The sequence below is a fragment of the Cyprinodon tularosa genome, unplaced genomic scaffold (assembly GCF_016077235.1).
Source record: "Cyprinodon tularosa strain WSP-4 unplaced genomic scaffold, ASM1607723v1 ctg1296, whole genome shotgun sequence".
Classification (NCBI taxonomy): Eukaryota; Metazoa; Chordata; class Actinopteri; order Cyprinodontiformes; family Cyprinodontidae; genus Cyprinodon; species Cyprinodon tularosa.
Window position 1 is genome coordinate 21,672 of NW_024038110.1, and position 19,331 is coordinate 41,002.

Genomic DNA, 19,331 nt, shown 5'->3' on the forward strand with positions numbered 1-19,331 from the left:
CAAACAGGAACAGACGAGGCAAAGCTACTCTGAGGAAAAGCAGAGAGAGCAGAAGGTTAGAGATTGAACTAACAGATTCTGCAGAATAGGAGAACAGAGAGAGAATGAAGCAGAATGATGAACTTGGGGTCACCTATGTCCACCCAAAAGTCTAAGCCTATAGCAGCATAAACTATAGATAGCTCAGATCAACAGAACATAAGATACAATTCCTTTTTCTCACATATAAAACATAATATTCAATCTAACATATTCAATTACCCCATTAAACCTATATCCTGAGCAATTTTCTAATAGTAAACAAAACATTTTCATTCAAACAATTTCAATTTGATTCTGATATTCACACAGATAGTACACTTTCAATAAAAAAAAACATGATATTAATACTTAGAAAAATGTCTTAAAAACTAAATGTTAATGTTTTAACATTCTACATTTTATTCAGTATTACAGCATCTCAGATGTTTATTCTGGAAGACCTTTGATCTTCTGTAAACCAAGGAGACCTCTCCCCTGAGGCTCAACTGTTATTCACCCCCCAGGAGATACTCATTTTAAGGCCTCCTGTGCTTTGAATACTTACCCATTAGTAGTTTTAAATCATTAACACAGCCTTGTTCAAAATTCAGAAATATGGTCAAAATGAAAGTGTTCAACATACCTTTTACACACGCCATAAGATTAACTGTTTTAAAAACTAAAATAATCATTTTTCTTTAACACTCGAAACTTTAAAGAAAAGAAAATAATATTAAGAAAAGTGTTATGATTAACTATATGATTGAGTTTGTCATTGTTACTGTTCCAAATAAAGTTATTTAGAAAATAATAAATAAGTAGCGCTCAATGCTAAGCTAACAGCTAACCGGAAGCTAAACATAGCCACTTCCTGTTGGCGGTGGAAATCAGGCAGAGACCCGGAAGTAGAGGAGAATCCAAACACAGCGGCGCTAAAATGGAGCTAGAACCGAGGCAGAGTTCCCGGGATAAAGACCCGGACTCGGAGCACCGAGTCCGGCTGACATCCAAGCGGAGAGCCACCGAGCTGCTGGATAAAGGCTCCGAGGTTCTGCGGAGCGCTTTGGACGGACAGCCGGAGCTTCCGGAGGAGAGCAGGCGGGCTGCGCTGCAGCAGCTGCGGGCGGTGAGTCCTCATCCCGCCACTGGCTGCAGCCTTAATCCCTGGGATTACCTCCACTCTGCTTCCACTAGATTATAGAGAGAACAGAGAGTTAAAGCAAGATGCTATTAAAGATTAAAAAATATAGCACAAAAAACAAAGAATTGTAATGTCCTGGAATATGTTTCCCTTAGATATAGAAGCACAGTAGAAAGTTAAGGGAAGGATACACTGCAGTTCTATTCAGTTTATTTCTATAGCTCCAATTCACATCATGTCATCTCAGGTCACTTTATAGATCCAGATCAACCAGATCATCCAGTCAGATTGATTCAAAGTTTTCTATCTAAGGAAAACCAGCTGATTGCATCGACTCATTGACTCTTCAGCAATCCCTCACACTAAGCATGCTTGTAGCGACAGTGGAGAGGAAAAACTCCCTTTGAACAGGAAGAAACCTCCAGCAGAACCAGGCTCAGTGTGAGCGGCCATCTGCTGAGGCCCACTGGGGTTCAAGGAGACAGAAGCAGACATAGAAAAAGAAGCATAGATACAAAAGGCAACTGTCAACCAGCTCCACAGGCGGCCCCGTCCAGGAAACACACAGCCAGGCAGACGAGCTCCGAGCCAGCTCCCATGTCAGAGGAAGAAGAGAGCACATCCAGTTAGTCACAGTCAGAGAAACAGGACTACACTGGAAAACAGGCCAAGCTCCCATGCCAGAGGATGAAGAGAGGATATATATACATAAATCATTCATCCCTAGAAGAACAATTTCAATTCCATCATCCAGAAAAATCTGGATATGCTGCTTTTTAATTATAACATAGCAGAATTTTTTTCTGGTAAACTTTTATTTCCCCTTTAAATCTGCAGCTCTTCCTGCTTCTCTCTGTTTAACAAGATGAATGAACCTTAAGATAAATTAGATCTTAAAATGTTTTATTTAAACCAAGCAGCTGCATCCTGATGTTCCTTCACGGCGGGTTTTCTCCAGAACATGGTGACCTTTGTCTCACCTGGATCTTTGCAGAACTTTGAAGCTGCGGTCAAGCTGAACGTGTTGGTGGACGGACAGCCGTGGGACGACGCTCCGGACCTACAAGGTGAGTTCTGTCCCTCCCGGGTTGGACAGACGGGTGAGGACGTCCGTTTAACGCTGGTGTCCTCGACAGACGAAGAGGATCTGGATCTGGAAAGCCTTCTGGACGACACCATCCTGGAGACCACCAAGAGGCGGCGCCTCTACCCCAGAAGGATCCTTCCTCATGTGGTTCAGGCCCTGAAGGCCGAACGGAAAATCCTGGTTGGTTCATATTTCTTCTTTCCTCTGATTGGTTGATGTTTTCTAGAAGGTGAGCAGTCAGTCTGGGCCGGATCCCCAGGAGAACCGGAGGTTTCAGCTTCACATGAAGTGACATTTGGGAGGAATGTGATGGTTCATTCCCAGTAACCCACTGGGTGCAGAAATAAAGGCTGATTTCTGCCTCTTAGTTCTGAAATCTAAGTTCTGCTGTTTGTCTTTCAGGGCTTTTATAAAACCTCCATCCAACCTGAAGACATCCAGAGAGATCCGGATCAAGGTCAGCTCCGCCTCTCGTGTTTCTGATCTTTAAAGAACCTCTAAAATAAATCTTCCACGCAGAGATTCAGAGGAAAGTTTTCTTCTTAGATGTACCTGCAGTGCACACTGCCACCAGCAGAGGGCGCCCTTTACTCTGTTGGAAAACAATTTCTAATTTCTGCTTCATGACCTAAAATAGATCACATTTTTCATAGTTTTTGCTCAAAGTTTAAAGATAAATATTTGTTTTTTCTCTGGGCTCAAAATCCACCAGAGTTTCTCAGTTAGAAAAGTAAATAAAACGTTTCTTTAAAACCAAATGAAGAGAAGAATTTGGTAAATGATGGTCCTGCATTACATCTGGGAACCAGAACTGTTCCGGGTCTATTCCAGGTCTGGTCACGGTCATTCCGGGTCTGTTCCGGGACATTCCGGATCCGTTCCGGGTCTTTCTAAGTCCTCTGCAGGAGGAACTCGAGGAAGCAGACCAGTGAAGTTTCACTGTGGCTGAACTGAAATCCTGAAACGTTTCGGCTCTTTTCTGTTTCGTGACCGGAGCTCAGAAAGCAGCCGTGGCTGCAGGTTACCATGGTAACGGGGCTCAGCAGAGACGGTTGCCCTGATTGGCCGTTTCCTGGGTCACCCAGAACGTCTCTGTGAAGCAGCTGAGGCCTCTGATGTCACTCGCTTTCTGGACATGAAATCATCTGATGATTCTCCTCCGTTTTCCTGGAGGATGGAGGTGGATCTTCTCCTCGCTGCAGACGCAGCATCTAAGCAGAGTTTCCATCATTTCAGCTTTGGATCATTAAAGTCATGAACATCAGCAGAGTTCTGATGAAGCCAGATGGCCTTCAAATGAGGACGTTCCAACTCTTCTTCTGTTGATGTTGCAGAGAGCCTGAGGAGGCACCTGTCCGCTGCAGCTCCTGCCATGGTCAGACAGGCCTTCCAGGTGATGAAGGTGAGTCCTCCACATCCAGGCTGCCTCCATGCTGCAGCAGCAGCTGCTTCATAGTCTCCTTCTGTCCCTGCAGTCCATCAACACTCTGCAGAAGCAGGCTGAAGGTCTCTGCCAGGTCCTCAACATGAAGCCCAGCTCCACCTCCCTGCAGATCAACGGGGAGGTTCTGGGCTCCTCCTGCCAGGCCGGCGCTCTGCCTCCAGCAGGAGGCGCCACGAGGAGCAGGCGGCCCCTGAAGAGGGCCATGAGGGAAGCTGCGGTGGCTGAGGGCTACTGGCCCAGAACCACAGAACCAGAAGGCAGTGTGGGAGAAGATGAAGCGGAGGAACGCTTCCTGTCCTGAAGGCCACAGAACCACAGCCAGCAGGGGGCGCTGCAGGCAGACGGAACCCAGCAGAGTCCTTCATTTGATGGACAGGAGGAAGGTTTCTATGAGCTCCTCTGGTTCCTCCTCGCAGGTTCTGGTTCAGGTCTGCTGGGATCCTCCTCCTCTGTGGACAGATCCTCCTCTCCAGGGATCAGAACAGCTGCAGTCAGAGGAAAGGAGGTGAAATAAAACTGTTCAGATTCATTGTTGGACGAGATTCTATTTTAATGGTTTTAATTTATGGCTCAGTTTTAGTTTTCTCTGGTTTAGGCCAATATCCCATATTATTGCTATTACCCACAATCCTTTGCTGTATTACTCTCAAATGACCCCCCCCCTCCCTGTAATAAACATGTATTGTTATCATGGGCTCAGTTCTGATTGGACCGACCGTCTCAGGATGAAGAAAACATCCGTTCTGTCAGACAGATTCAGAGTTAGCATAATGCTACGACCGCTACATTGAAGCAGCTGCTTTACAGGCAAATTCTGGTTCCATCCTCATTAGAGCCTCATTAGGGCCTCATTAGCATTATTAGAGCCTCCTTAATGCCTCCTTGGACCCTCTAATCCAGCTGCTCTGATCTACTGAGGATTTTTGCAGCTGAATTATTCTTTCAATCTTTTGTTTCAGTGGAGCTAAAATCAGGACATTCACTGAATGACCGAATGTTTGCAGGTTGGCAGCTCTGCTGTGAACCCTCTGTAGGTCGATTCTTAAAGTTCTCCACCTCAGAGGTCCACCTCAGACATGGGCGTAGGTTTGCATAGGGACCATAGGGACATGTCCCTACCAAAGTTTTGAACCGACCTAATTGTCCCGACCAATAATTGGATGTGAGCAACATGTTTATAATTTACAGCAGTAGTTGTTGCAGCAGTGGCTTCTTTTCCTCTCGCAGCTCCTCTGCCTCGTCTCTCCTGTCCCTTTCATGTAGCAGCGCATGGAACTGCTGCGCTGTTTAACTCAACTCTCATTGGTTGTTCTGCCTTAGGTCCCGCCTTCTCTCTCCTTGATTGGCTGTTTTCTAGTCCTGGCGTGCTTGGAGCACAAAATTGAAAATTGATTCACACTAGAATGCTGCGGTTACTACAATAAATATTAGGCTACAAAACTAGTCCCAATAAAAGAAATGAATATCATGTTCACTAAAAAACAAAAACCTTTTTTTTCTTTTATAAAGCGAAATATTCTGAGTCAGCCAGGAGTTCTGAAGACTGCTGGAAAAATGGGCAAATAAAGGCTGTAAGCCATCAACATTTCTGATTCTTATCCACAGCCAACTAGAAAAACTGAGTGTTTCCTTTTTACCGATATTTAGTTGCTGTTACTGTTTTCATTTTTTTATGACTCTTTGAGGAAGTTCAGGTATAATTATTAGCAGGTGTTATTTCTCTTATAGAGTATAACAACAAGAAATGGTGGCTAATCATCTGCTGTTTTTCGTTTAAAAAACATAATTAGGGTTCCACATAATAATAGTTCTATTTTATTGACTATTTATACTTCTAGAAATAGGATAAAGACAAGAACAAACAAAGGAAGAATATAAACATTGATTTTATCAAATTTAGCAAATGAAACCATTTTCAAAGTGGAAAACAGTCCTAATTCCACATTCATCAGAGCCGCTGATACTTCAAACATTGATAAACAGCATCTAATGAGTGTAGAGCTTATAACATTTTTATTAATGGAGCAAAATGATGCTTTTCTCTTTTAACAATGAATTCGTCTTATCAGTACGGATGCTCACATCGAGCATAAAAAAGGGCATATTGCAGCACCAATGACACCCGACCAATAGTGTCCCTACCAAAGTTCAAATCAAACCTTCGCCCTTGACCTCAGAGGTCCAGGTAGGATGTGAGCCCACAGTCAGCTGACTTGTGGGAAGTGAAGAGGCCGCTTCTGGTAAAGATCATGGAAAGTGAAAGGTGATGTGAAACCCCCGCCTGGCCCGACCCGCCCCCCCCCCCCCCGTTCTCCACCTGATGTCCAGAGTCCCTCAGAGACGCGTTGACAGAGCGTCCTCCTGGGTCGTCCATCTGGAAGCTCTGTGATGTCCGGCTGGGATTCCTCCCCCCCCCGGGAGAACACGGGGACGGGTCAGCTCTGTGAGGGACGGACGGTAAGGAAGCCTGGGGGTGTTTGGGGACGGCGCTGCGGCTTGGGTCCAGTAAGCATTGCTGTGTTTGTGGTTGGATCAGTGTCTGAAGGACGAAGGACGGAGGCTGAAGAGGAGAGAGAAGAACCGAGTCGCTGCTCAGAAGAGTCGGAAGAGACAAACCCAGAGAGCCGACCAGCTGCACCAGGTGCTTGAACCCAGAACCAGAACCGGGTCTCGCTCTGCAGGTTTCTGATGGTCTGGATCAGCGGTTCTTTGGTCTCACTGCAGAAAACTGATCCAGGATCTTTGGGCTCCGGCTCTACAGGCGCCGAAACGATCTGCTGAAGATTAACAGCTAAAATAAGATCATGGAGAAGTTTATTTATTATTTTAATCAATTTCATCTCATTCTATCTACCTGCAGAAATCAAAGAATACATTTATTAATAAACATTTATTAATAAACGTTTATAAATAAACATTTATTCATAAAATAGTTAATTAGATTTCCAGTTTCTGTGGCGCTGCTCTGAATGTTTCCCTCAAAATTAAACGATTAAATCTTCTTTGCTTGAAATATGCTGCTGGAGATATTTGATGCTTTTTATAAACAGATCATTTCTGTCACCGACTCAAACAATTATTACAAATTTTATTAATTAATGTTTAATTTCTGCAGTGAGACGAACCTCTGAAGGTTCTTTGGTTTTATGGAAGAGAAGCAAACAGCAGCTCAGGTTCTCCTCATCTGAGGAACCTGGACTTTAAAACTATTTACCCGGAAAACAACATATATTTGACCAAAATGTAAAGTTTAAATCCCTTTTTAAAGGGAGCGTCCGTATCTGATGGTCCCTGAGAGTTTGAGCGAAGCCAATCAAATCATCGATTAATAATATCGGTACGTTTTCCAGGAATAATGTCGCTCTTTTGGTTTTAAAAGCCTTTTATGTTGGAAACGTCTTACGAAGTCCGAAAAAATGCCGTCAGAACTAAGAACGGGAACAGAAACCCAGATTAGCTTAAAAACGATAAAGTCGCGCCTCATTGGGCGCATCAAGTCCAGAGGAAGAAAGATTCTCACAAAAAAAAATTCTTAACATTTTCTGGTGAAACTTCCTGGAAAATATTTCCAGGCTCTTTTTGAATTTATGGGCTGTGTCCTCTGAAGGACGATGATGTCATAGCGCGGCGCCGAGGTCTGGTCGGATTCCAAGAGTCCTCGTTATGCGGCCTTAAAATGCATCCTTCTTTTTGCTCGATTTGAAGGACGGGTTCGATGTATCCTCTCTATCCTCGGTTTTCCCAGGATTCATTGCGAGTCCAAGCGAGCCGGCTGCTCCGTGATAAAAGGGAAAAAGGGAAATGGCGCCAAACAGTGGTGAATATTGGAAGTTCAGTTTAATATAATCCAGCCTGTGAATAGTTCCGTCTGAAATGAATGAAAATAGTTGTTTTAATGGTTATAGAGTCAGATATGTGGCGGTAATGTTTGGTTTATTTAAAGGTTTTAACCTGTTACTGATTAAATGGTTTTGGTTAGATTTACTTATATCTTTCTACCCATTTTATAGAATAGAAAATCCCTTTATTGTCCCACAATGAGCAAATTTACCCATTGACCTTAGAAAATGTCTAAGAATAACACAATAGGGAAGATTTAAAAGATAAACAATAAAATTCTGTAAAGTGTTTTAACAATATAAAACTGGGGAATAAATAACCAATATGCAGCTATGGACATTTTTACAGTAATGTTGAAAATAGCAGCAACATCAGAGATGTGCAGAATGACAGCAGCAGGTTATTTAACTGACTAAGGTTTCTATCATTACATTTGATTTTTATGGTTGGAACATTTATTCCTCTCTGGATTCAGTGAAGTCGTCCTGCAGAAGGATGGACCTGTTTGGATTCACAGCCAAAACTCTTCCAGTCTCCTGATTTTCAAGGACTTGGAAGGATCCAGTCCAGGTTAACCGAGTCCCTGGAGGATGCAGCCCATGAATTCATACACAGCCTGGCTGGTGAGGCTAATAATTGCGTCAATCAGTCTTTCCCAGTAGAAACAAGGTCACATGTGGAACAAAAAAATAGGTTCCTCCTTTTTAACCAAACTACATAAAAAACTTTTCTAAAAGTATTTATTTATGATTGAACTTTCATTTTATTACTAATATGAATTAACTCGTGTTTCTAACTAAATAATAAAATAATCAAATGAGTCAGAAGGCAGCTATAAGGTCAGACACTGATAACGAGCTAGCTTCCGTTAGCTACGTCTCATTAGTTAATGTTTAGCTTCCTCCTGTAAACCAGCACAGAGTTCCACTAAACAGGCTGAATGTTCACTTCAGACGGTGCTGGTAAAATAAGACATTTAATTAGAACATTTAGTGCTGAGAAAAAACACATTAACAGATTAATAGAAATAATGTTTGAAACAAATAAGCCAGTATAAAGAGAAAAGTGTAAGTAGGTCATTATATAAAAAAAAAGCTAAAATCAATCCCCTGGACTTTGTTTCCAGGTTTTATCCAGCAGCCCAACAAAGCCTGGTTTTAGTTTAGAAAACATGCAAATAGAAACGGATGAACGGGTCCCCCCCTTTGGTTAGCATCTGGGTGAACAGGAAATTCTGCAGGACAGGAAGTTCTGCGGGTCAGGACAGGAAGTTCCGACGGTCAGGACAGGAAGTTCAGACGGTCAGGAGAGGAAGTTCTGTAGTTCAGGACAGGAAGTTCTGCGGGTCAGGACAGGAAGTTCCGACGGTCAGATCAGGAAGTTCTGCGGGTTAGGACATGAAGTTCCGACGGTCAGGACAGGAAGTTCAGACGGTCAGGAGAGGAAGTTCTGTAGTTCAGGACAGGAAGTTCTGCGGGTCAGGACAGGAAGTTCCGATGGTCAGATCAGGAAGTTCTGCGGGTTAGGACATGAAGTTCCGACGGACAGGACAGGAAGTTCTGCGGGTCAGGACAGGAAGTTCAGACGGTCAGGAGAGGAAGTTCTGTAGTTCAGGACAGGAAGTTCTGCGGGTCAGGACAGGAAGTTCTGCGGGTCAGGACAGGAAGTTCCGATGGTCAGATCAGGAAGTTCTGCGGGTTAGGACATGAAGTTCCGACGGACAGTACAGGAAGTTCTGCGGGTCAGGACAGGAAGTTCAGACGGTCAGGAGAGGAAGTTCTGTAGTTCAGGACAGGAAGTTCTGCGGGTCAGGACAGGAAGTTCAGACGGTCAGGAGAGGAAGTTCTGTAGTTCAGGACAGGAAGTTCTGCGGGTCAGGACAGGAAGTTCCGACGGTCAGATCAGGAAGTTCTGCGGGTTAGGACATGAAGTTCCGACGGACAGGACAGGAAGTTCTGCGGGTCAGGACAGGAAGTTCCGATGGTCAGATCAGGAAGTTCTGCGGGTTAGGACATGAAGTTCCGACGGACAGGACAGGAAGTTCTGCGGGTCAGGACAGGAAGTTCAGACGGTCAGGAGAGGAAGTTCTGTAGTTCAGGACAGGATGTTTCGCTGGTCAGGACAGGAAGTTCTGCGAGTTAGGACAGGAAGTTCCGACGGTCAGGACAGGAAGTTCTGCAGGTCAGTACAGGAAGTTCTGCAGTGCCAGTAGTGAACGCGCTTCGATCCTGCCTCTAGTTGAGCAATAGGAGACCTTTGCAGTCTGAGACCCAACAGAACCCTTTAAGCTCAGCTCCTAATTTCTTTTTTTAAATGTTTTTTATTTTCTGTAAAAACTAAACTGGTCTGTTTTTGTTTTTCTCGGTTCTTCGCTGTGAGGCCTGTGAACAGCTGGAGCAAAGAAACAGGAAGCTGCAGAGAGAGGTACTCACTCTATCATTTCATTCAGCATTAATGGTTGCCATGGAGACGAACCGTTTGACTAGAATCAGGCCTAAATAAAGCTCAGCCTGAGATCAGCCTTCATCCTTTCCTTGGTCCAAAGTATTTATTCCCTCAACTGAAAAAATAATTAAAGGAATAAAATCTTTGATTTTATGTCAACATTTTTAAACTGAATTAAAGTAGGTTCCGTTTAGCTGATTAGTTTTTTTTAATTTAGAAATGAATCTGATTTAATAGCTGAAACATTGATACTGATTTCCAGGTGGATTCTCTCTCTGAGGAGCAGAACCTTCTCGCTGAAGCTCTCCGAGCTCACGAACCTTTCTGTCCCATCATGCACTGCGCCTTGGCGTCACCCAGCCTCCACCCTGACGGCGCTGCAGCTCCATCCCTGTGAGAACAGCAGCACCTCTGCACCCTGCTGGAGGATTACTGGCCGCTAGGGGGAGCTGTTCTCCTTCATCCATGCTGCCCCCTGCTGGCCGGAGAGGAGCATCACATCTCTGCTGTTTCTGTGACTGAATGTCATCAACAAATAAATGTTTTTATACTATTTAACTCTGAAATATTTCCTTTTTGTTCAATTTGAAAATATGTAACTTAATGACAAAAGAACCACAAAATTAAAAAACATGTCTGTAATTTTGACATAATAATGTTTGGGTTTTTCTCTCAGCTCTTATTGTCATTACTACGGAGGAGGATTAGGGCCACTGAAAAAATAAAAAAGTTAACTGATTTTTAAACATTATTTCAGTTAAAAATCAGAAAAAAAGTCAGAATTCTGACTTTAATCTCAGAATTATGGATCTTAAAGGGAAACTTTAATAATAATTTATTCTTAACGGTACGCCAGCATTCAGAACATGGAGGCCAATCACTGTCCCCCAGACATCCACCGTTAGATTTTTTATATTTTTATCTTTTTAAAACAAATGTTCTGAACATGTTCTGAATGCTGGCGTACCATAAAGAATAAATGATGAACAGTTTAGTTTGTGCCTTCAAGTCGTTGCCCATAGGAAGACGTTACTGGATATAACGGAATATCTTCAGAACGGCTCCAAATGACACTAAACTCATATGGGAGAGTAGAACATGATGGAATAACGGCGAATCAAGGAAACAATGGAAAAAAAAAACGGTGTTCCCATTTAATCTAGATGGGCGCCATGAAGGCAGAGATGTGGAGCTCTCAGCTTCAGTAGTTTGGGAGGAACAGGAAAACTTTGCTGGAAAATGATGGAATGAGTCGAGTTTTTCCGTCCCTGAAGATCCCTGCTGAGGCTGTTTGATTAATGGAAGAACAGAAGGAGATTAAAATCAGAACAGACGTGGCTACGGCTTCATGCTAACATGTTTGTTAGCTGTCAGAATTCAGACAGATATTTGACTTTTTTCTCATATTAAACTGAAATTAAATAAAAAAATCTGTTAACTTTTATAATTTTTTCAGTGGCTCTAATCCTGTTCCATATATTCCACCATCACCAGTTCAGAGGAACCTAATTCCCTCTCTGCATTTAACCCCTCCCCCTGGGGAGCAGCGGGCGGCCATGGTGCGGCGCCCAGGGAGCAGCGTGGGGTTAAGGGTCATTGCTCAGGGAGCCAGAGTGGAGGCAGTGGGACTCGAACCCAGAACCTGTGGAGTACATGGTCTATGCCTGACCGCTAGGCCGCCCCTCCCCTACTGTTTGCTATTAGATCCTGTTATTAAAAAGCAGTTTGCTGTAAACATAATAAAATTGGTTTAATTTATTAACATTATATATCAGAAAACCTTTAATTTCAGGCTTTAAGCAGCAGAGAAAAATTAAACTACTAAATGTTATAAAAAGAAAAATACCAAAAAAAAAAAAGAGAGAATAAAAGAGACAGGAAAGTTTAAGACATTTAAAAAAAGGCTGAGAAGAAGATTAAAATGTTTGAGTGAAACTAACAGAGAAACCAAACCATCATCATCATCATCATCATCATCCAGAGGTCAATCCTCGGTGACTCCGCTCTCTCCACTCGCCTGCAGTGAGAATGAAAAGTTTAGCTAATTCTGAAGAGGAAGACGCTGAAGTTCCTGAATCCAACCGCCGCATCATCTTCTTCTCTTTCACTTCCTCTTCCTCTTCCTGCTGACGTCGGTTTCTCTGAGACTGTGGCTCCGATCCCTGGAAGCAGCGCAGGAGGAGGGATTATCTAAAATGGTTTAATGAACTTTCTTAGAAGAAGTAAAAGCCTCTGCATTCCCATATCTGTCAGTTTTATCTGAAAAATAAACTTTCAACTACCTGAACGGGCGTCTCTCCCTTTAGTCATGTTCAAAAAACAACTGAATTACTGACTGTTTGGTGTTTTTTGAAGCGAATGGCGATCTGACCTTAAATAGTATTTTTGAACATGACTAAATGGATAGACGCCTGTTCAGGTAGTTTAAAGTTTATTTTTCAGATAAAACTAAAGGGATAAACAGGAATAATGTGTATTGATTATGGGTATACTGGTCTGATGGGGTACGCTGATCATAACCGCCACATCGAGAGAGATCCGATTTATGAAGCTAAATTTCCACAGATTGAGCAAAATATCAAAAGTGTTTTTTTTTTATGTAGAGGAAAGAATCACATTCCAGCCACAACATTTCACTGTTTTCATTGTGATTTTAACTCTTCTTCCCACTGTGCCCGCGTACTTGCCAAGGTTGGATTGAAGTGGTTTGACCTTCCCAACATGGCGGATCCAAACACAAACAGATGCTGACAGCAAAAGAAAAAAAAAACTTTTAAATTAGTACTTTAATGTCTTTAAACATGTCTGAATTCTATCGTTCTTTAATTTATTTTAGTCTCAGTTGGTTTATTTTATTGGATTAAACCATGAATTGATCATAAGTATGTTGGCAGCATGTTGGGATTAGCCCCATAATCTGAGTTTGATCAATTATTATTATTATTAAAATCTAGATGTTTGACTGAAGGAGTCCTAGAACGGGACCCTGAAGAACCTCACATCATCTCTAATTTATATCAGGTTAGTTTTCATTTTGCTCCGATTCACATCGAATATAATCTCAAAGTAGATTAGACGATTAATCCGACCATCCAGACCGTTTTCATTTAAGCTCAATAAATTAGAAATTTCACCAACCGTTTGCTCTATGATGCTGAACCGACCCAGCTGCCATTGGAAGATGGTCGCCATGGAAACCAAGGTTTAAATGGATGATAGCTGAGCCTCATCCTGGTTTTAAGAGAGATCCAAGCTTAGATCTGATAAAACCCGCCTTTAATCTGGATTAAGGAAATTATTTCAGTTTGAAACCAAAGTTTTACTGAAGCTGGAATCCTTCAAGCTTTTGATTATTATCAGAGCGGGAAGAAGAAGAAGGTAATCAATAAAGTTTATTATTTGTTTTTAAACAGAAACCAACCATGAAAAAAATAAGATTTGTTTTATAGAATAATACATTAAAGCTTTTTTTAATTTCCACCATTAAATCAGATATGAAGAAAACAGATAAGGATTGTCTGAATTATTATTTTGGGTTTTTAATTAATAAACATTATCAGCTGTTGATCTACTATTAGATCATAAATCCTCTTTGATCTGATTTGATGATTTTTCAATTAAACGTTTATGTCGTTTTCTACAGTAAAAGTTAGTAAAATGTTCTGATTTAGTGGCTTTAAAGTCTGTCTGGGTGGGCGGGGCTGCTTTGATTGTCAGCTGTTGGTTCTGCTTCATCATGAGGCTCCAGGTCAGCAGATGCTTCCTGCTGTCATGATGAACGTTTGCTTCAGTTTCCTCCTTTTCCTCCTGCTGGGTGCATCTTACTGCCGAGGCGTCGCCATCCCTCCCTAACCCTGACTTAGAAGGTCTGAGAAGGTTTGAGCTCAGACTGACCCCCCCATGATGACCACCTGGACCCCCCCGCTGCCACTTCAGCTCCAACTGTTGGTTGTTATAACTTTATATCCAGGTTGGACACCATATTAATGTTCTGAATAACTGTTATGTTCTATTCTCAGCCAGATGGGAGTTTATATTTCTGATACTTTAGATGTTATAATTCCTTCCCTGATAGAGGTGATAAATATCAGATATTATTCAGCTGTTATAAACTGTTTATGACACACAGTCCTACTAACTGTGTGTTAGAACAATAAATGAAAGAGTGATTGGAGCTCTAATCATGGTCAAACTGTTAATTCTGCAAATTAATGGAATAAATTCACAACTTCTGTTCAAAATATAAGATTTTATTAACAAAATTCATTCAGCTCCACGTCAAACATATTTCAGTTTAACACTCTCAACTAAGACTAGTAAAACTCAACTAAACTAAACTGAACTAACTACTATGTACAAAGAGGAAGGGAAACATGGTTGAAAACCAGATTACAGTTTAAAGTGGATTTAAAGTTTGAAACCAAAGTTAATCTGGAATAATTTGGGATCTGATTAAATTAGCTTTTCACTCATTTAGAGAAACTGGTTCCCAATATCCAAAAACCAAAGTCATGGCGAACGGCTGAACATGACCAACAGACAGGAGACCCCCCCCCCCCCCCCACCCCAACAACATCCATCACCTACAGAAAAGTTCATGGAAAACTCCAGACTTTCCCAGAGCAGCCATCATTTCCCATTATCTAATCTAGAAACTACAGATCTACATATTTATGACCCAGATTCCCACTGTGGACAGAAAGTAAGCTAGTTAGTTAGTTAGTTAGTTAGTTAGTTAGTTAATTAGTTAGTTAGGCAGTTAGGCAGTGGCGTTCTTTCCCGCCTCTCCTTGTTTGAAAGCGGAGCAGAATTCCCACTAACTGAGGAAACATTCCTGCTCCTTTAACCTTCATGCTCAGACAAGCTTCTGGAAGCAGCTAATTATCCAACGTTCAGCAGATCTCTGGAACAGAGACAAGCTCCGGTTCCTGGGAACGCCAGTCCAGGACTTGGATTCTTTCCATGATAAACGCACGGATAACAAAGCACCTGGTCAGCAGGTGTGAGAGGAAGGAAGACGCCTGCAGGCTGCAGGCTGGCCGCCATGATAAGGGCTGCAGATGACAGGCAGGCAGCAACAGCCTGATAAGCTGCAGACGCCAACATGTCCAGACTTGATCCCTGATTGGATGATGAAATGTTTCCCTTCTATGAACAAAATTCCTCTTTAGGAAAAAAGTTTCATCATGTTCAGGAAATTCATCTCGTCTTTAAGAAAAGGAATCTAGTGTTAGGATTTCTAGATGGAGAATATGAGGCAGGAAGCGCTGCGTTTGCACAACATGCGACCTGCTAATAATCAGAAACCTTTCTGGGCTTAAATAATCCAGACTGTCTCTAATCCACCGTTAACAAACGCAGGATGTTGAAATGATCCTTAGAGGAATTAAAAACAGTTTGAACAAGTTTGAAGCTCAACTTTTTAACTTAATAATTCATAGTTTGATTCAGCATCTGTTTTATTTTAACTGTGTTTCTATCAGAAACGATCCATGTTTATTCCTCCATCCTGCTGTTTAAAAACACTTTTATAGAAGTTAGAGGATCAACTTCAGCTTTTTACTCCAGTAAAAGTAGCGTTTTAAAACTACTTAAAGTATAAAAGTCAAATTAATCCAGCAAAACTGTTAAAGCCAGAAGCTTTGCTGCTCTGATCTATTAAAGGAAAACTTTTCTATAATTCTGGATGAAAACTTCCTTAAACTTCATTTAGTTTTATAACTAATAACAGCGTCACATTTAACTTTGCATCATCTTTAAAAACTATTTTGGTCTGTGGTGAGCAACAGGTTGGGGCAGCACCGAGTCCAACCACAGAGAAATTAATTATCTGGATGAAACTAATTATTTTGATGTTTTTATTTCCTTTAAATTCCAAAAAGCCGTAATAAAAATGAGCTTAAATGAAACAAAACTAAAGAGTCTATTTTTAAATGTGAGGAGTAGAAAGAAAAAGTTTAAAGAATAATTACTGCGGTAAAGTTTAGATTGATCATATTTCTACTCAAGTAGGAATTTAGTTTAACGGCTTTTATTCTTTTTCATCTTTTTATGTTAAAATTGTTCTTAAATAATCTGAAATGTGAAATTATTGTATAAAAGATGCAATTTTCCTTTGAGAAAGATTCTTGCCTGCATTAAAAGTTTAAATCCCAGATTAATTTCTGGTTAATCTGCATATAATGTTGTTTTAATCTGTTCCGTCTGCTGAAGCCGGAATGTGGCTGAAAATCACATTTAATTCAGAATTAAATATAGAAAAACAATTAATCCAAAACAGAATCTAAAAAATCCGTCGATGTTCAGACGAATCTTTGCTCTTCTTCCTAGTTCAAACCTTAAGGAGTTAAAAAGGTTAAAATAAGAGAATTAAAAGGATTCATGATGCATTTTTTATTGTAAAAAATGATCAAAAAACAGAATTGATCAGGTGAGAAAAGAGGAAGACGGCGGCGGATCAGGGAACGTTTTACAGTTTATTGTTTTTAAGCATATTTCTATCTAATCTGTTAATCTGTCCACCTGTTAATCCCACATTCCTCCAATATGAAGAACAATTAGACAATTTAAACACTTCTGAGCTCAGCTGTTTTAACGCGATTAAAGAAACTTTAGAAAGTCTTTAGTTTTTATTCAGAACAATAAACCTAAAAGGAGCAGATTAGAGGTTTAAATTCAATAAATATTAAAAAACAACCAAAACATTGTTTTGTTGCTAGCTTAACACAGGAGAATAAAGTATAAAAAAATAGAAAACATTTGCATTTAAAGCGTTTTGATCTTTAGAGGAATATTTTAAACATGTAAACAAAGAGCAGCAGCCGGTCTGCAGACGATAAACTGACGGTTTTACGTCTCTGTTCATTTCCAGCAGCAAACATCCTGATTGATGTTTTTAAAGGTTTATTTTCACAGGAGGAAAAAAAAAAAAAGGTAGAAAATCTACAGCCTGTGCAGCTCCTGAGCAGAAAATAGCAGCATTATTGTTTCTAGAAGTTTTTCTACATCAGATCAAACATCTTTAATAAATAAACATTCAAACACCTCATCATGCATCTTAATGACCTTCAAATCACACTTTGGTACAAAAAAACTATCAAACAATGTGTTCTTTCAGTGCTTTAGTGTCGGATCTTGGCCCAGACCGTCAACGTAGAATCAAACAAACTAGAATGTGTAACGGTGAAAGTCCCAGTCCAGCCAGCAGCTTCTGGAACCGTGAGTTCCAGTAAAGTCTTTCCCTCCTGCGATCATAGAGGAGCCGGACAGCGGAGGTCGTCCAGGGTGGGCGCTGCTCCGTGGAGCGAGGAGGAGGAGGCGAGGCTGGCGAGCTGTAGGGTGCTCTCTTTGATGTGCTGGATGTACAGGTTCCTCTCGTCTTCGGGCGTCTGGCCGTTCTGGGCGCGGACGATGCAGGTGGGCCGGTGCAGGTTCAGCATGTAGACCAGCTGCTGCTTCTGCTGCTTCAGCTCCTCGATCTGAGCCTTCAGCTCCGCGTTCACGCCCTCCAGCTTCTCCGACTCCTGCACACAGCGGGGGGGGGGGGGGTCACACAAAGGCTTAGCGTCACGCTGACAGAGATCCACGCAGCTCAGAGTCATCCCAAAAAATTCACTTTGTTTCCAAGTTTGAAGACGTTTCTCTTCCCATCAGGAAGCTTTTAAATTCAAATTGTCAGAAATAGCCTCAAACGAAACGTAATTCTGACTGAATTCCCTGGATGGGAAGAGAAACGTCTCCAAACTTGGAACCAGAGGATTGATTTTGAAGTTTTTTGGAGGTTCATTGTCAAACATCCGGGAGGATTTACCTTCTGCAGAGACTCGGTTTTCTCTTTCTTCTTGTTGCGACATTTCGCAGCAGCGATTTTGTTCCTTTCTCTCCTCCTCTTCCTCCTCTCGTGCTCCTCTGATGTCAGCTGAAGCAAACAGAAGATCCCGTCAGTGACGGCCAACATCCCAACATCCCAACCACACCTAAATCTGTGGAGCTCACCTCTCGCTTGACCCCGGCCCGGTCCGAGCTGGAGCTGGCGCCGTCCGAGCTCACGTCCACGCTCAGCCCGCTGGACAGCCGCTTGGCGTGGATGGACGTCCGCAGCTCCTCCTTCACCAGGGGGGTGAAGCTGGTGAAGTCGTCCAGGGTGAGCGTCCCCGGGGAGGAGAGGCAGGGCACCAGAGCGGAGCAGCTGATGTCGGCCAGAGAGAGACCAGGATGCTGCAGCATCATTCTGCAGGAAACAGATGAAAGGAGATTATTAAAGGATGTAAAACAGAAGGTTTCCCTTTAAGGTGATGATGTCACTGCGTCTTTCTGCTGAGTAATGATGACATCATGTGTTCAGAGTAAACAAAGCTGCCATGAGTCTGTTCCTGGAATCCCACTCAGGAAAAACCAGGAATCACTTCCTGACAGCTGATCAGCGGCAGGAATCGACAGGCAGACCATCATTTTACATTAAATATCTGTTAGAATCATTATGATCAAAAGTCAAAGAGCAAACAGCTGTTTATTCATCATCATAGAAATAGAACTGCTGTTATATAGATATTTCTACATAGATCTGCTCATATTTTCACTTTCATCACAATTTCTGCTCCAAAAAGTCTCCAAAATGAAAATATAATAAAAACTAAAATGATAAAAGCAGTTAAATATGTTGTTCAATAATAACTGATTCCTCCCTCCGTCCCCCCTCCCCTACCTGTTGGTGTTCTGAGGTTCTGGTTCCGGTCCGGTTGAAGGAAAAGACTCGTTTCTTTGCGTCGCTTCGCGCTTCTGTCGCTCCGGTTGCATCACCTGCTGTATATAAGCCTCTAGGGGGCGGGGCCTGTGACGACATGGATCCTACTCACGATTCCAGGAGGGGGGAGGGGGGAGGGGGGGTGACATCATCCTATTTATAGCCGCTGATTGTGTGATGATGCAACCCAGCAACCCCGGGCTGATCTGCCATAACAGGAGCGGCTTCCCTCCTCCTCCTCCCTCCTCCTCCTCCTCCTCCTCCCTCCTCCTCCTCCTCCTCCTCCCTCCTCCCTCCTCCTCCTCCCTCCTCCCTCCTCCTCCTCCTCCCTCCTCCCTCCTCCCTCCTCCTCCCCTCCCTCCTCCCTCCCCCCCCCCCCCCCCCCCCCCTTCCCAGTTAATCACTGGTTTTGGTTCCTTTTTCTTTGTTTTCCTTTCTTCCTTTTTCAGATTTTTCATCTCAGAATTCAGAGAATAAAAAAAGGAAATTCTGAGGTTTCCTGGTTTTCCAGGATCAATCGTTCCCAGTCCGGATCAAAGAGTTTGGTTCTAAACTAAAATGATGGATAATTAAACTCTGATGTTGAATCATCAGGAGGATCATCTGCTTC

The 19,331-nt window shown here is 42.3% G+C and overlaps 3 protein-coding genes across 5 annotated transcripts; 2 read left to right on the forward strand and 1 right to left on the reverse strand.

Moving 5' to 3' along the window:
• Positions 1-894: 894 nt before the first annotated feature.
• nsl1 (NSL1 component of MIS12 kinetochore complex) lies at positions 895-4,381 on the forward strand. The gene is made up of 6 exons (XM_038276972.1): positions 895-1,147; positions 2,157-2,229; positions 2,299-2,429; positions 2,652-2,706; positions 3,584-3,651; positions 3,725-4,381. Exons 1-6 carry the CDS (start codon positions 959-961, stop codon positions 3,992-3,994), a joined length of 786 nt encoding a protein of 261 aa, XP_038132900.1. The 5' UTR covers positions 895-958; the 3' UTR covers positions 3,995-4,381.
• Positions 4,382-5,823: 1,442 nt separating this feature from the next.
• Positions 5,824-10,536, forward strand: batf3 (basic leucine zipper transcription factor, ATF-like 3). 3 transcript variants are annotated; one of them, XM_038276975.1, is made up of 4 exons: positions 5,841-6,150; positions 6,230-6,334; positions 9,925-9,957; positions 10,241-10,536. In XM_038276975.1, the coding sequence occupies exons 1-4, from the start codon at positions 6,082-6,084 to the stop codon at positions 10,373-10,375; spliced, it is 342 nt and encodes a 113-aa protein (XP_038132903.1). In that variant the 5' UTR covers positions 5,841-6,081; the 3' UTR covers positions 10,376-10,536. The 3 variants fall into 3 exon arrangements, with proteins under 3 accessions (XP_038132904.1, XP_038132903.1, XP_038132901.1); XM_038276973.1 differs by having other exon boundaries at positions 5,846-6,150; positions 9,913-9,957; XM_038276976.1 differs by having other exon boundaries at positions 5,824-6,334; positions 10,241-10,319.
• A 5,820-nt stretch (positions 10,537-16,356) lies between these two features.
• On the reverse strand, positions 16,357-18,837 carry atf3 (activating transcription factor 3). The gene is made up of 4 exons (XM_038276977.1): positions 18,683-18,837; positions 17,974-18,208; positions 17,789-17,896; positions 16,357-17,501 (listed from the first exon to the last, which is right to left on the reverse strand). Exons 1-4 carry the CDS (start codon positions 18,772-18,774, stop codon positions 17,229-17,231), a joined length of 708 nt encoding a protein of 235 aa, XP_038132905.1. The 5' UTR covers positions 18,775-18,837; the 3' UTR covers positions 16,357-17,228.
• Between the last annotated feature and the right edge of the window lie 494 nt (positions 18,838-19,331).